A 17163-nucleotide genomic window follows, 5' to 3' on the forward strand; every position below is an offset into this window, starting at 1 on the left:
CTGTAACACCCTAATAATTCCTTGCTTTTATAAAACCATTTTCCTACTTAAAATAAAGTAATTACTAAAGCATTACCGCCACCGTGATAACGGTTAAGGCTATTACCAGAATTACGCAGCCAAAATAAATGTCAACTAACTTTTAAAAGCATAATTAATGAAATATCGAGGCCTCCTACAATTTGGAACCATAATGGCCCAAAACCCAAAGTATAAATAATTCAAACGTTTCAAACATAATTAAAATATAATTAAATAGTTCAAAATACGAAAACATGCAACTCTCTCGATCATCCCAAGCCACATGATTCCGATCTACAAACCTGCTATTTTATTCTACTCCCCATCAATGCAAGTGCAAATGATAGATCATCATAGGGTCATTAAGGCAAAGGCCATGACCGAAACACACACAGCACGTAGTCAGCAAAAGCTGAGTATTTACAAGCATAGAGTGAATGAAACTAAAACATGTATCACTCACTAAGTGCTAATCAACATGCAAAAGCCATATAATAATTAACAACCAATCATGAATACAAGACTCGACACTTGACTCGACTCGACTCTTGAATCACAATTTAATTAGAATAAGCTTCGAACAGGACAAAAGAATATCCACAAAGGGAAGAGGTGATGGGAGCCAACCATACACCAAATATATAATAATAAAATCGGGCCATACCGAGTGTCGGGCCATACCGACGGAATTCCTGCGCATAATATAAACGGATTTTTCATGAAATACCCCTCAATTTTCGCGAAATTGATCAAATGCCCCTCGACTTTCAGAAATTCACCAAATGCCCCTCACATTTAACTTAATACCCAAACTACCCTTACACTTAACGGACGTTAAGTCGCCGTTAGCTATCTTTTACTGTTTTGCCCTTATTTTTCTTTTGGGCGCCATAACCCTTCCCTATCACTTCCTTTCTACAGTTATGAAAAAAACGCTACTCCAACTACCCCTCTCTCTCTCCCCTGTTCTTCCTCATTCATCCACCATAACTGCATCATTCAATCACCCAAAAGCTTCAGAATTTCGTGTTCTTAGGTTCACGCATCGTGTAAGGTATGTAATGACAATCGCACTGATTTTTTTTCAAATTTTCAAACTTCTGATGCCTAAATTTTAGCGTTTAGGGTTTCTGGAAATTAAATTTGATGTTGGAGATGACTTGTTTGTTTGCGTTTTCATGAAATAATGTATGAATTAGTTGTTCCTCGCGTTGAATTGGATCATCAATTTCCCCATTTCCCCCCAAATTTGTTGTCCTATCTTTGATTTAATCGCCTTTTTTCCCTAATTCATCTTTTCGGCATTGTTAGATTGATCATCGTGTTTTTGCTGATTAATTTCTGGTTATAATCGAGGGTTTTGATTATGAGATAATTGCTTGTATTTTCCCTCCATTAAGTTCAAAGATGATGAGCATTGAATTGAACTAAGGAATTGATTGGACTGATAAATTAGGAGTGAGAAATGAGCTTAGAGGCAATTGGTGACTGCTCGTGACTTGGTGGAAGAAGCTAAGAAGCGAATCGTCATTCTTTCAATAATTGTTGTGGGTCTTTCCTATCTCATGTCCTGTAAGTTTACATATTCTTTGCTATTTCTAGAATGGCAGAACTTATCTTTGTTATTAGCTTTTACTGATTTTCATTTGCTTAAATTCGTTTGAGTTATTGTCCCTTTAATGCAAGCTCTATCTACTACAGAGAACCATCCTTACAAGCTATGCAAGACCTAAAATTGACGTGCCTTCAGTGCTTCTTACAACAACGTAACAATGCCGCATATACCTTGGAGCATTACATTAACAAGATACACGTATGGGAAGAGGAAATTCGCGAATGTTACTCACAAAAAATAAGTATTCCTAGCAATGAATTCATTGAAATGATATTGGTTAATGTTATATTTATCATTTACCTATTTATGCTGTCGAGTTCTCATTTTTTGTTAATTTTTGTTAGAAGATGATCATACAGGCAACAAGGTAGTAGGACTGTTGTTCTATTTGGAAAGAGACTTGTACTTACAAGAGAACCAACTCCCTTTCTTTGTTCTGCAAACTCTATACGACAAAGCATTTGGTACATCTTACCCCAATAGCACATTCATTGAGGTCGCTAGTATTGTTATAAACAATGGTTTGTTTCCTGGAAGAGAGCCTTCAGCTACAACTGTTCATGACAAAATAACAAGTGTTCCAAAAATCAACCATTTCGTCGATATGTTGAGGATCTGTTGTTTACCTTCCAACCTCCGAAGACAAGTTCTGCTTGATTTGTGCAGACTGGTTGCTCTGTAAGAGGTGGTTGCAGGCTGTTTTTGTGCTGTGTGATGCTATTCTGTTCTCTTGATGCAGTCTGTTGTTATGGTGGTGTTGTTGGTTGTTTATTGCAACTTATGTGTCTGTTGGTTTGTGTAGTGTGTGGTTGCGGTCTGTGCACCATTTTCTTTAAGTTGTTGTTTCTTAGTTTGGTTTCAACCGAACGTCAAACTTCTAAATCTTGCAACATCTGCTTTTTAAAAAAATTCTCCCCTAGCTGATGATGCAATTTAACTTTAAGCTACACAGAAATAGACGCAGCTAGCCATGCAGCAGGCTCCTATTAATACTAAAACAGGAATCATTAATCATGAATTAAGATCGCTAAACAAGTGTATTAATAAAGCAACTTCCTTAAATAATCTCTAGTTTTTTTTCCCTTCAAGTGCTGCTTACAATCCCTTCATTACTTTGATATCCGAGAAAAGCTTGATGGGGTTTTAAGTTTGCTTAACTGGGTAAGATGGCTGCATCACTATCCCACATTTTTCCAGTGAGCTTATGGACGTTACTTGCAAAGCCTAATGTATCCCACATTCCCATTTGTATGACAAATTTTGAATGAAAGCTCATGACAAAAATGAGATGAAACTATAACAAAACAATTTCTAAACTACAATAAACACTCAGATCATGGTTATTTATAACCCTGTAATAAGCAACAATTACTTTTCAAACACAAAAACTAGTCGTTGGGCTTTTAAAACCTAATTTTCAGTTTTGGGCATTTTGTGAATTATGTTTACATTTAGGGGTATTTGGTGAATTAATTTAAATTTTAGGGACATTTGGTGAATTTGAAAGTAGGCTAACGGAGGACTAACGGCGCGTCATTAGTAAGGGTAGTTTGGGTATTAAGTTAAATGTGAGGGGCATTTGGTGAATTTCTGAAAGTCGAGGGGCATTTGATGAATTTCGCGAAAATTGAAGGGTATTTCATGAAAAATCCGTAATATAAATGAAACAACGTCTTGTATCATTAGTAGGAGTACGAGCTTTCCGGCAAGACTCCCCCCATTGTTCATACTCAAGGTATATACGTTCCAAGAGTTTTGAAGCTTGTTCTGGTTGCACTTTACGTTTATTAATATTTTATTAAAAAGGCGAACTCAAGACTCCCCAACATGCACACATACAATTAATAAGCAACAACCAAAACAATCTTATTTTAAATGCTTTGGGACTTGTGATCAACAAGGCAAGACACTTGTGATATTACTACCATGTTCCTCCTCACCAAAGTGAGACTCCACATCATGCACATTAACATGAGGGTTGTGCCCTTGCACGACAAATCCTAATTCATTTCATACATAATATTCCCAACTGAACCCTACATGTGCGGTGACTTACGGGAGCTAACCCTTCACATGTGGTAAAATAAATAGTACAACGAAGTACAAATAATTGGCTCAAAGTATGCTAGACATCCCGTACAATAACATACAAATAAATAATCCATCCCTTGCATGTGAAATAAACCATACATGCATAAATATTTGAACAACATGGTTGACAATGAAATCCATACTCATAATAATTCCAACATGCTTGTTCAACAATTAATCCAATAAATCCAACATCACAAATCACATGCTCGTTCACCAAAATAAACATGATTCCACATAATGTAATTCACATCATCAACAATCATGTAATGTCTTTGACAAAAAGGTGTGGTCGCCCTAGACTTGTACGTACCTTGAATACCTAAGCGTAGGGGCCACTTTGCAATAACGAGCACTCAACTACAAATCACCTCCTCTCATCAAAATAATGAAACTTAAATTATTTCCATGTTCATTAAATTTCCAGCAACTTTATAAAATTTAAAACCTCCTTTAGACTTTAGAATTCAATCGTTTTTCAATAATAAAAACGTCTCAATTTGCAAAATCAATCCCTAGTACGAAAACATACTTTTTCCGCCTTTAAAATCAATAAAAACCGACACTTTAAACCTTTATTCAAATCTGAAAATATAATTGATTATCATAATTAAAATCATCACCTAATTATGCTAATCAATTGACTCATTAGGTCTAGGTTAAAACCCTAACTTGAAAATCCCATTAACACTAGTTTATTATCATAAAAATCAATGCTTTATTCAATAAACAAATCTGAAAATTCATCCTTTAATAATTAAAACAAGCCTAATGAATCACAACACGCAAATCTCAAACCACGGTATTCATAACCGGTTCCCAGCATTTTAATTACTCAAAACAATATTAATATAATAATTTAAAATACGAAATTTAAATAGAATAGGTAAGGAAGAAGAGAATTATACCAATCCGGCCTATAGCACGGAACAACCACGAATTAATGTGATTGGGCGAAAAGAGATTGGAAAACGAACAACAACGAAGCAACACAACACACGACACACCACTCGTGTGTGCGTGTGCAGCGCGGCAAGAAGAGCAGCAGCAGGGCGAAGGCCACGACTGGGCGTTGTGCGCGAGGGGCGAGTGAGGGCTGGGCGCTGTTGCGCGAGAGAGGGAGCGAGGGTCTGGGCGCTGGTGCGCGAGGGAAAGAGCGAGGGCCAGGCACTGTTGCGCGAGAGAAGGCGAGCGAGGGCGAGAGGGAGTGCAGCGCTGGGCGCGACACACTCGAAGGCACAGGGGCAGCGCGCTGGGCGTGAGGCCGAGCAACACGAGGGCACGAGCACGGTTGTGTGCGTGCGGTTGTGCGGACGAGAGAGGAGAGGGAGAGAGGAGTGTTGGGCAAGCAAAGCAAAAATAGGGTTTATGAATTTTAGGGGCTCATTTAATGATGGGGGAGTCCTATTTATAGGCTCCCTAATCCCTTGATGGGTTAGGCTTAGGATATTTGAGTTGGGCTTAGGAATTAAATGATTTGGGCTAGCTTAGGATTTAAATTAAATACTATTGATTGGGCTCGTTTAGTAAAACGAATTGGACTTTTTTTATTTAAAACCCCAAGCTGTAAAAATCATTTGCAACTCATTTAATTCCCCGGCTCAAGAATTAAATTCGTTTCGTAATTAATTAAAATAATAAATATTCTAATTAATTAAAATACATTAAATAAAATGCATTTAAATATTATTTAAATGTTAATAAATCGTAAAATGCTTTATAAATATAATAAAATATACTTATAAATATTATAAAAATACGAGGTATTACAGTCTACCCTCCTTAAATGAAGTTTCGTCCCGAAACTTGGGTTCGGAAATCGAAATTCAACTCAACACTTGAGAGTTTATAAGACTTTCAATACGTTCATTTACAAAAGTTTTAAGTTGTTGTACTTTTTACATGATTAAACAGGACAATAATAAGTGCAAATTCAATGGAAAGCACTAAATTGAGCATAAAATAGGGGAAAACAAGGTAAAAAGCGCGAAATTCTACCACACTCTACCCCCCTTAAAAGACACGAGTTACGACCCCCTAACTCAACTAACCTCGGGAAAAAGCTCGGGATATTTCTTTCTCATTTCGTCCTACGCTTCCCAAGTGGCTTCCTCAGATTTTTTATTAGACCACAACACTTTGACAATTTTCACATCTTTAGTACGCGTACTACGCACTTTGCTATCAAGGATTTTGACAGGTCTTTCCTCAAAGGTTAGACTTTGGTCTAATTCTATAGTCTCCGGTTGCAACACATGCGATTTATCTGGGATATATTTCCTTAACTGAGATATGTGGAACACATTATGCACTCTATGCAAGTCCATAGGCAAGGTTAGTCTATAGGCTACCTTTCCGATTCTTTCTAAGATCTCATATGGGCCTATGTACTTAGGGCTTAACTTCCATTTCTTTCCAAATCTCATGACACCTTTCATTGGTGACACTTTGAGCAACACTTTATCACCTATGTTGAACTCTTCATCCCTACATTTCAAGTCTGCATAACTCTTTTGGCGATCCTGCGCCGCTTGAATCTTTGATTGGATGATTCGGGTTTGGTTCATGGTGTCCTCTATCATTTGTGGTCCCAACACTACGGTTTCACTAATGTCGTTCCAAAAAAGTGGACTTCTACACTTTCGTCCATACAAAGCCTCAAATGGTGCCATTCCAATGCTAGCATGATAGCTATTGTTATAGGAAAACTCAATCAAATCTAGGCTATCTTCCCAACTTCCTTGGAAATCAATGACGCATGCTCGAAGCATGTCTTCCAGGGTTTGGATAGTCCTTTCAGTTTGTCCATCCGTGGCTGGGTGGAAGGCTGTACTCATTTTCATTGTCGTACCAAAGCTCTTTTGCATGCTTTTCCAGAAATTCGAAAGAAACCTTGAATCCCTATCTGATACGATATCCTTAGGAACTCCATGTAACCTCACAACATTCTTAATGTAGGCTTTAGCAAGTTGTTCCATCTTCCTGGTTTCCTTCATTGGTATAAACACTGCTGACTTAGTCAACCTATCTACCACCACCCAAATTGTATCATTCCCAGTCTTTGACTTAGGTAAACAAGTGACGAAGTCCATAGAAATACAGTCCCATTTCCAGCTTGGAATCTCTAAAGGTTGGACCATCCCTTGAGGTCTCCTATGCTCAATCTTAACCTTCTGACAAGTCAGACATCTAGCCACAAATTCAGCCACTTCGTTCTTCATGCTTGGCCACCAATAGACCTTTTTCAAGTCCTTATACAACTTGTCACCCCCTGGGTGCACAGAATATGGCGTATTATGCCTTTCTTTCATCAATTTCTCCTTCAATTCTCCACACTTTTGAGGCACCACCACCTCCCTTTGTACCTCAAACTTCCATCATCATGGATTCGGAAATCTAACTCCTAACCCTGCGAAATCTTTTCCTTGATTCGCTCCAACTTTACATCACCTGCCTGATTCTCCCTAATCTCATCAAATATCGACGGCTAGATGCTTAAGGCATTCATCATTCCCACCAGGCTTTCACCAATCACTATTTCGAGGTTCAAACGCTGCATGTCCTTACACAGCTCGCTAGCAACGACTAACGCATTAACACTATGACTTGATTTCCTACTCAAGGCATCCGCAACTACATTGGCTTTTCCCTCATGGTACTGGATATCCAAATCATAGTCCTTAATTAACTCCAACCACCTTCGTTGGCGCATATTCAAATCCTTCTGTGTGAAGATGTACTTCAAACTTTTGTGGTCCGTAAATATCCTACACTTCACACCATACAGATAGTGTCTCCATATCTTCAATGCAAACACTATAGAGGCCAACTCTAAATCATGGGTAGGGTAATTGGATTCATATGGCTTCAATTGCCTTGACGCATACGCAATAACCTTCCCGTTCTGCATCAATACACACCCTAAATCATTCTTAGAGGCATCACTATACACATCGTATGCACCACTCTCATCTGGTAAGGTTAATACTGGCGCGGTTGTCAATCGCGTCTTTAAGGCTTGGAATGCTTCCTCACACTGGTCACTCCATTCGAACTTGGTTTCCTTCTACATCAAGGTAGTCATGGGCTTGGCTATCCTAGAAGTCTTGCACAAAGCGCCTATAGTAGCCAGCTAATCCTAGAAAACTACGAATGTCAGTCACATTCTTGGGTGTAGGCCATTCACTAACGGCTTTGATCTTAGCAGGGTCAACTGCCACTCCCTCTTTTGACACAAAATGTCCCAAAAATGCAACTCTTTCCAACCAAAACTCACACTTTGAGAACTTGGCATACAACTGGTTATCTCTCAAGGTACTCAACACCGATCTCAAGTGTTCCGCGTGATCCTCTTCACTCTTCGAATACACTAGGATGTCATCTATGAAAACCTCTACAAACTTGTCCAAATAGGCATGGAATACACGGTTCATTAAGTCCATAAATATTGCAGGGGCATTGGTTAACCTAAAAGGCATAACAGTGAACTCATAATGTCCGTATCTAGTCCTGAATGCGGTCTTTGGTATGTCATGGTCAACGATTCTCAATTGATGATAACCCGAACGCAAATCGATCTTTGAAAAGATTCCAGCTCCTTTTAGTTGGTCAAATAGGTCTTCTATCCTAGGTAATGGATACTTGTTCTTGATCATGTGACCTTATTGAGCTCCCTGTAGTCTATACAGAGCCTCATACTTCCATCCTTTTTCTTCACAAACAACACTGGTGCTCCCCAAGGCGATGCACTTGGCCTAATGTAACCTTTCTCCAATAGATCCTCTAGTTGACTTTTTAACTCATTCATTTCTGCTGGAGCCATTCGATAAGGTGCTCTTGAAATAGGGGCGGTTCCAGGCACTAAATCTATGGTAAAAACAATAGGTAGATTGGGAGGCATCCCCGGGATCTCTTCTGGAAATACATCAAGGAATTCATTAACTACTGCAATATCCTCAGGCTGATCCTTGATCACATGCTCTAGGTTTCTCACATTACATAAGAAGGCTGTGTTCCCTTTACTGACTAGCTTCACGAGTTCCATTGCCGTGATGATATGACACTACTTTGCCTAGGCTAGACCTCAAGTGAACCTTCTGCTTCTCACAATCTATTTTGGCTTTGAACTTGGCCAACCAATCCATCCTAGAATTACATCTAGCTCTCGTCGCTCAAATTCGATTAGGTTAGATAAGAACACGGTCTTGGCTATGGTCAAAGGCACATCTCTATGGATTTTGGTACACTTCACTATACTACCAGTAGGTATGACTATAGGTACCTCAATTGGTTCAGGCTCTTTCAACCCTAGTTTCCCCAAAGCATTTACTGATATAAAAGAATAAGTCGCACCAGAATCAAATAGAACTTTAACTAAAATGGAATTAATAGAGAAAGTACCCGCTATGACGTCAGAGGAAGTCTCCGCTTCTTGCCTAGATATCACATTCAACTTTCCTTGGGCAACTCCTTTATTATAGCCACCTCCATTGGTGTTCCCATTGTTGTTTCGGTTCCCATTCTGCTGATGGTTCCCTCCAGGCTTTCCATGGTTCTGGTGATTGCCATTGCTATTGCTATTGTTACCACCTTGGTGGTTCCTTTGGTTTCCACCTCCATTTCCCCCATTCTGGTTCTGATTGTTCCGGTTATTGCCTTGGTGGTTACCTTGGTTAGGCTTTCCATTCTTAGAATAGAATTCATACTCCCTATGGCCTAACTTCTGACAGAACCTACAAGTCACCAAATTTCCATCACAATCCTTTCCAGGGTGATTCATGTTACAGCGCCTACATTTGTAGGTCTGTACTCCATTCCTTCCAGACTGATTTCCACCACCTTGGTTGTTGCGATTACCACCATTGTTAGCAATAAACTGGAAATTCCCATTTCCTCTGTGCTTCTTAAAATTCCCCTGATTCTGATGGTTATTCCCTTGATTCGAGCTTCCACCATCCTTTCTCTTTTCAACACTACCATTCTTCCTTTGCTGTAACCCATACAGGTGAGCAGCTTTTCCGTACAGGGTGTCTAACGAGGTAAAGATCTCTCCAGACAACAACAGCTGTAAGTCCATGGTCAAACCATTCTCAAATCTTTGAGCCCTGAGCTCTTCCGTTGCCACCACTTCAGGTGCAAACCTAGACAGCTCTATAAACTTAGAATAGTATTCCGTCACTGACAGACCTCCCATTTTGAGTTCAATGAACTCTTGCGCCTTTTGCTTTTTCAGATAAGGTGGGTAAAACTTGTTCGTTAGTGCAGTTTTGAATGCTTCCCATCCAAAGTTAGGTGTGGCTCTAAGGGTATTTTCACATCGTTGCCACCATAAATCAGCTTCACCTCTTAGGTAGTACACAACACTATTCACCCTAAGGTTTTCGGGGCAATTCACAGCTACAATGATTTTATCAAACTCTCTTAACCAGTTCTCAAGCACACTGGGTTCAATCGCTCCGCTATAGAGTGGAGGCTTGCTTTGAGCTATTTTCTTAAACATTTCCCCATCCGGATCATGCATTGGGTTGGCTCTGGTTTGAGATAGGTCTCGAACTACCTCAGCTAGTTGTCTAACCAGTTCAGAAATCTCTTGGTTAGCCATATCCCTTTTCCTGAATAAATAAAAAGGCTAACTTTAATATTGGTTGGACATGACATTACTAAGGCACTAGTTCAACAACGAACCTACTCACAACAAGAACACATTTAGGCGCAACCTAGGGGAAGAGTTGGCGCCATTCTTGGGCCTTCTCACCCCATTATTCGATGCAAGTAAATTTAGATGGTTGCTACTAAACCACCTTGCACATAAAGTTTCATTGAAGAAATAACTAGTAATCCCTTTGCGATACCCACAAGACTTAGGATTCAAAATTGAACTCAAAGGATAACGAAAAAGGAAATTCTATTCTTTTATTAAAACTCCAATGAATAAGTCTTACATCCACTAATGCCATAGCATTTATTCTCCAACTATGATAAAACTAAAACCATAAATAGTATCTTTGACACTTTATTAATCAACGAAAAATAAAACTAAGGATTACATTTCTCTAGAGACTAACGTCATCACGGCGATCATTTCTTTCCTTGTAATGCTCCGGAGTAAAGTCTTGATCATTAGGATCATCCAAGTCTTCTTCCGGATCCGAGTCTTCATCCATAGCCTCATCATTTTGCTGTGGCTCACTATCAACCACATTATTCTCTTCAAACTCATCCTCAGATCCACTAGATATCTCAATGGTGGGTTCAGGAACTATAGGGTTAGGATTTTCAATCTCTATCACATCATCATCACTATCCTCCTCAACCTCACTAGCTTGCTCATCATGGATCATGCCATCCTCACCATCACTTTCTATTCCTCTATAGCCCATACCTAGACCCGCAGAGTACTTCCCATTCTCATAGCTATTTTCCGCAACCTCTAAGATAGTAGCAAGAACCTTAGAATCATAATTCCACCTACCATCACTAGTCCCATATTTGTACCAATTAGGGGTACCATCACCAAAATGCATTCACTGAACTTGTTCTTGAGGTCTATGTAAGGGTTATTATGGGGTAAACAATGTATAACCATACTAGCCATAATATCTTTGTGCCTAAGGTGGGGCATATTCTTGGTCGAAGCCAAATAGTCACAAGCAAACACGATCTTCTGAACATACGTGCGAGGAGTCTCATTATCTATCTTCTCTAAGTATCCTAGACTGGTGAACTTAGAAGGTAGCATCCTTAATTCCAGAAAATTCACAACTCAAAAGTCTTACTAACTCGTTTCCATAGAAATTCCAACCCCAAAAGGATACAATAAATAGTTCGTGGAGCCATACAATTTCAATGTACAAATATATGCTCAACATGAAATATGATGCAATTAATCACATAAAGCAAGATAAAACATGGTTAGAACATATACATGGCACTTAATAAATCACATTGTCACATAATATGCATTCTTAGACTAATATGCCCTTCTTAGTCTACCCATTTCTCACTTGAAAATAATATTAATTTTCGAAATTAATTAAGAAATAACTCCTAACTTTGTTGAAATTATTTAACTTAAAATCGAAAATTAATAAGAATTATTGATTAATTAAATAAATAAATAAATAAATTTCGGATAAATTTAAAAAGAAATCCAAAAAATTTAAACATAAATTCGAAATCATATTCGAATAAAAAAAAATAATTAAAGTAATTCGGATAATTAAATAAAATAATTTCCGAAATTATTAAAATAAATTCGAATCTAATTCGAAAATTTCGAAATAAATAATAAAAAAAAATTCGAAAAACTTTAATTAATATTAAATAATAATCCGACTTTTCAACTAATTTCAAACGACCCAAAATAATTGATATTTGACCTTTAAAATATTGAGTACTCAAAATAATACGTTTTGACTTTAGGAAAATAATTTTCGAAGATCCTAAAGTTCCGCAATCGTAGTTTAAGGATTTACCACTTTGCACTATTAGTTAATGCAAAGCATCTTTGTTATTAGCTTTTACTGATTTTCATTTGCTTAAATTCGTTTGAGTTATTGTCCCTTTAATGCAAGCTCTATCTACTACAGAGAACCATCCTTACAAGCTATGCAAGACCTGAAATTGACGTGCCTTCAGTGCTTCTTACGACAACGTAACAATGCCGCATATACCTTGGAGCATTACATTAACAAGATACACGTATGGGAAGAGGAAATTCGCGAATGTTACTCACAAAAAATAAGTATTCCTAGCAATGAATTCATTGAAATGATATTGGTTGATGCTGCATTTATCATTTACCTATTTATGCTGTCGAGTTCTCATTTTTTGTTAATTTTTGTTAGAAGATGATCATACAGGCAACAAGGTAGTAGGACTGTTGTTCTATTTGGAAAGAGAATTGTACTTACAAGAGAACCAACTCCCTTTCTTTGTTCTGCAAACTCTATACGACAAAGCATTTGGTACATCTTACCCCAATAGCACATTCATTGAGGTCGCTAGTATTGTTATAAACAATGGTTTGTTTCCTGGAAGAGAGCCTTCAGCTACAACTGTTCATGACAAAATAACAAGTGTTCCAAAAATCAACCATTTCGTCGATATGTTGAGGATCTGTTGTTTACCTTCCAACCTCCGAAGACAAGTTCTGCTTGATTTGTGCAGACTGGTAGCTCTGTAAGAGGTGGTTGCAAGCTGTTTTTGTGTTGTGTGATGCTATTCTGTTCTCTGGATATAGTCTGTTGTTGTGGTGGTGTTGTTGGTTGTTTATTGCAACTTATGTGTCTGTTGGTTTGTGTAGTGTGTGATTGCGGTCTGTGCACCATTTTCTTTAAGTTGTTGTTTCTTAGTTTGGTTTCAACAGAAAGTCAAACTTCTAAATCTTGCAACATCTGCTTTTAAAAAAATTTCTCCCCTAGCTGATGATGCAATTTAACTTTAAGCTACACAGAAATAGAGGCAGCTAGCCATGCAACAGGCTCCTATTAATACTAAAACAGGAATCATTAATCATGAATTAAGATCGCTAAACAAGTGTATTAATTAAGTAACTTCCTTAAATAATCTCTAGTTTTTTTTCCTTCAAGTGCTGCTTACAATCCCTTCATTACTTTGATATCCGAGAAAAGCTTGATGGGGTTCTAAGTTTGCTTAACTGGGTAAGATGGCTGCATCACTATCCCACATTTTCCAGTGAGCTTATGGACGTTACTTGCAAAGCCTAATGTATCCCACATTCCCATTTGTATGACAAATTTTGAATGAAAGCTCATGACAAAAATGAGATGAAACTATTACAAAACAATTTCTAAACTACAATAAACACTCAGATCATGGTTATTTATAACCCTGTAATAAGCAACAATTACTTTTCAAACACAAAAACTAGTCGTTGGGCTTTTAAAACCTAATTTTCAGTTTTGGGCATTTTGTGAATTATGTTTACATTTAGGGGTATTTGGTGAATTAATTTAAATTTTAGGGACATTTGGTGAATTTGAAAGTAGGCTAACGGAGGACTAACGGCGCGTCATTAGTAAGGGTAGTTTGGGTATTAAGTTAAATGTGAGGGGCATTTGGTGAATTTCTGAAAGTCGAGGGGCATTTGATGAATTTCGCGAAAATTGAAGAGTATTTCATGAAAAATCCGTAATATAAATGAAACAACGTCTTGTATCATTAGTAGGAGTACGAGCTTTCCGGCAAGACTCCCCCCATTGTTCATACTCAAGGTATATACGTTCCAAGAGTTTTGAAGCTTGTTCTGGTTGCACTTTACGTTTATTAATATTTTATTAAAAAGGCGAACTCAAGACTCCACAACATGCACACATACAATTAATAAACAACAACCAAAACAATCTTATTTTAAATGCTTTGGGACTTGTGATCAACAAGGCAAGACACTTGTGATATTACCACCATGTTCCTCCTCACCAAAGTGAGGCTCCACATCATGCACATTAACATGAGGGTTGTGCCCTTGCACGACAAATCCTAATTCATTTCATACATAATATTCCCAACTGAACCCTACATGTGCGGTGGCTTACGGGAGCTAACCCTTCACATGTGGTAAAATAAATAGTACAACGAAGTACAAATAATTGGCTCAAAGTATGCTAGACATCCCGTACAATAGCATACAAATAAATAATCCATCCCTTGCATGTGAAATAAACCATACATGCATAAATATTTGAACAACATGGTTGACAATGAAATCCGTACTCATAATAATTCCAACATGATTGTTCAACAATTAATCCAATAAATCCAACATCACAAATCACATGCTCGTTCACCAAAATAAACATGATTTCACATAATGTAATTCACATTATCAACAATCATGTAATGTCTTTGACAAAAAGGTGTGGTCGCTCTAGACTTGTACGTACCTTGAATACCTAAGCGTAGGGGCCACTTTGCAATAACGAGCACTCAACTAGAAATCACCTCCTATCATCAAAATAATGAAACTTAAATTATTTCCATGTTCATTAAATTTCCAGCAACTTTATAAAATTTAAAACCTCCTTTAGACTTTAGAATTCAATCGTTTTTCAATAATAAAAACGTCTCAATTTGCAAAATCAATCCCTAGTACGAAAACATACTTTTTCCGCCTTTAAAATCAATAAAAACCGACACTTTAAACCTTTATTCAAATCTGAAAATATAATTGATTATCATAATTAAAATCATCACCTAATTATGCTAATCAATTGACTCATTAGGTCTAGGTTAAAACCCTAACTTGAAAATCCCAATAACACTAGTTTATTATCATAAACATCATGCTTTATTCAATAAACAAATCTGAAAATTCATCCTTTAATAATTAAAACAAGCCTAATGAATCACAACACGCAAATCCTCAAACCACGGTATTCATAACCGGTTCCCAGCATTTTAATTACTCAAAACAGTATTAATATAATAATTTAAAATACGGAATTTAAATAGAATAGGTAAGGAAGAAGAGAATTATACCAATCCGGCCTATAGCACGGAACAACCACGAATTAATGTGATTGGGCGAAAAGAGATTGGAAAACGAACAACAACGAAGCAACACAACACACGACACACCACTCGTGTGTGCGTGTGCAGCGCGGCACGAAGAGCAGCAGCAGGGCGAAGGCCGCGGCTGGGCGCTGTGCGCGAGGGGCGAGCGTGTTAGGTTATGATACATATGACAAAACATAAATCATGCGGAAAACCTTAATGCCAGGAAACATATTATTTACACATAATCATTTAGCATAATTTAGGAGCATACACTTTGTCGCGTGCCCTCCCTAGCTGCGCCCGAACCGAACAAGAACAAGTATTTAGGACTCCAAATGTCGTCCCTCCGTAGATAGTCCACAGTACGTCCGGATCCGCCTCAAGTTAGACCAACTAGAATCGCCCTTAAGGTTACTAGGAATTTTGGCTATTTTGTTTGCAAGTGTATGGCTGATTTTTCTTTCAAAAACTTACCCTTTGAATACTTCAATTGTCTCTATAAATTATGACCATAGACACTTATTTATAGAGGTATGGAAAAGGAATTATAATCCTATTAGGATATTAATTAGTTTAATTAGAATCCTGCTAGGACTCTATTAAATAATCATTATCTAATAGTTTTAGGATTTAATCATATTTCGAATCCCGATTGCTTTAGGATTCCCGCACGAGCATTACACGAGCACCGTACACCAGCGCAAGCCTTGCGGCCCACGCTAGGCGCACAGCGCTCGGCCCACTGCTGCTGTGTTCTCGCCCGCGCGCCCTTTGCCTTGGCTGGGCCTGGCCTTACGCTGGGCCTGGTCGAGGATTGGCGTGCGATGGTGCGTGTGGCTCGCTAGGCGATGGCCTGGCTTCGTGCTGGGCCTTCGTCTAGCGGGCCTCGTCCGATGCTAATTCGTACGATACGCTTCTGATTAAGAACAAGCTTTTGAACATTTGGTATAGACTTAAGCAGCTTAACAAAGCTGGACAATCCATTTCTTTCATATGCAGGCCGGTTACAGTTGATTAAAGTGATTCTTCTCAGTCTGCAATCCAAAAACATCGCTCCGATCGCTTAAGCTCAAAACCTCTTCGAAAGGTGTCAGCAGGTGCGCGGAGCCGGAGCCCGGCCCTAAAATTTCGTTACTTGGTTAACTATTTGGCAGAGACTTCCCACTTTAGACAGGCTTTTGAGTTGGAAAATTGTTTGCATCCGATTCCGGAATTCATTTCCGATACGAACAATATTTAACATTTCCAATTCCTGAATTAATTTCCGTTTCGAACAAATATTTAATATTTCCGTTTCAGGAATTATTTTCCGATTCTGACAATATTTCCGTTTCCGGCAATATTTCCGATTCCGGCAATATTTCCATTTCCGATAATATTTTCCGATACGTACCATGTTTCCGTTTCCGGCAACATCTACGACTTGGATAATATTTATATTTCCGATACGATCCATATTTCCGTTTCCGGCAATATCATCGTTTCCGGAGTATTCACTTGCTTGTGACGATCTCAGCTCCCACTGAAACCAAGATCCGTCGATTCCGAATATTCATAGATGGAGTATTTAATGCCATTAAATACTTGATCCGTTTACGTACTATTTGTGTGACCCTACGGGTTCAGTCAAGAGTAAGCTGTGGATTAATATCATTAATTCCACTTGAACTGAAGCGGCCTCTAGCTAGGCATTCAGCTCACTTGATCTCACTGAATTATTAACTTGTTAATTAATACTGAACCGCATTTATTAGACTTAACATAGAATGCATACTTGGACCAAGGGCATTATTTCCTTCAGTCTCCCACTTGTCCTTAGGGACAAGTGTGCATTTCCTAATTCCTTTGTCGCTCGATGCTTGCTCTTGAACATAAGGTAAGAGTTGTCATCCTTATTATGTCCAGAGGTGTTCCTCGGT

The 17163-nt window shown here is 38.2% G+C and overlaps 1 protein-coding gene across 1 annotated transcript; it reads left to right on the top strand.

The window, feature by feature from the left end:
• The first annotated feature begins 944 nt into the window (after window positions 1–944).
• LOC130471382 (uncharacterized) lies at window positions 945–12911 on the top strand. The gene is given in 5 exon segments (XM_056841456.1): window positions 945–1075; window positions 1708–1963; window positions 1965–2314; window positions 2376–2428; window positions 12574–12911. Coding segments are annotated over 5 exon segments (1128 nt in total).
• Window positions 12912–17163: the final 4252 nt, after the last annotated feature.

This window comes from Spinacia oleracea, chromosome 4, assembly GCF_020520425.1.
Source record: "Spinacia oleracea cultivar Varoflay chromosome 4, BTI_SOV_V1, whole genome shotgun sequence".
NCBI classification, from domain to species: domain Eukaryota; kingdom Viridiplantae; phylum Streptophyta; class Magnoliopsida; order Caryophyllales; family Amaranthaceae; genus Spinacia; species Spinacia oleracea.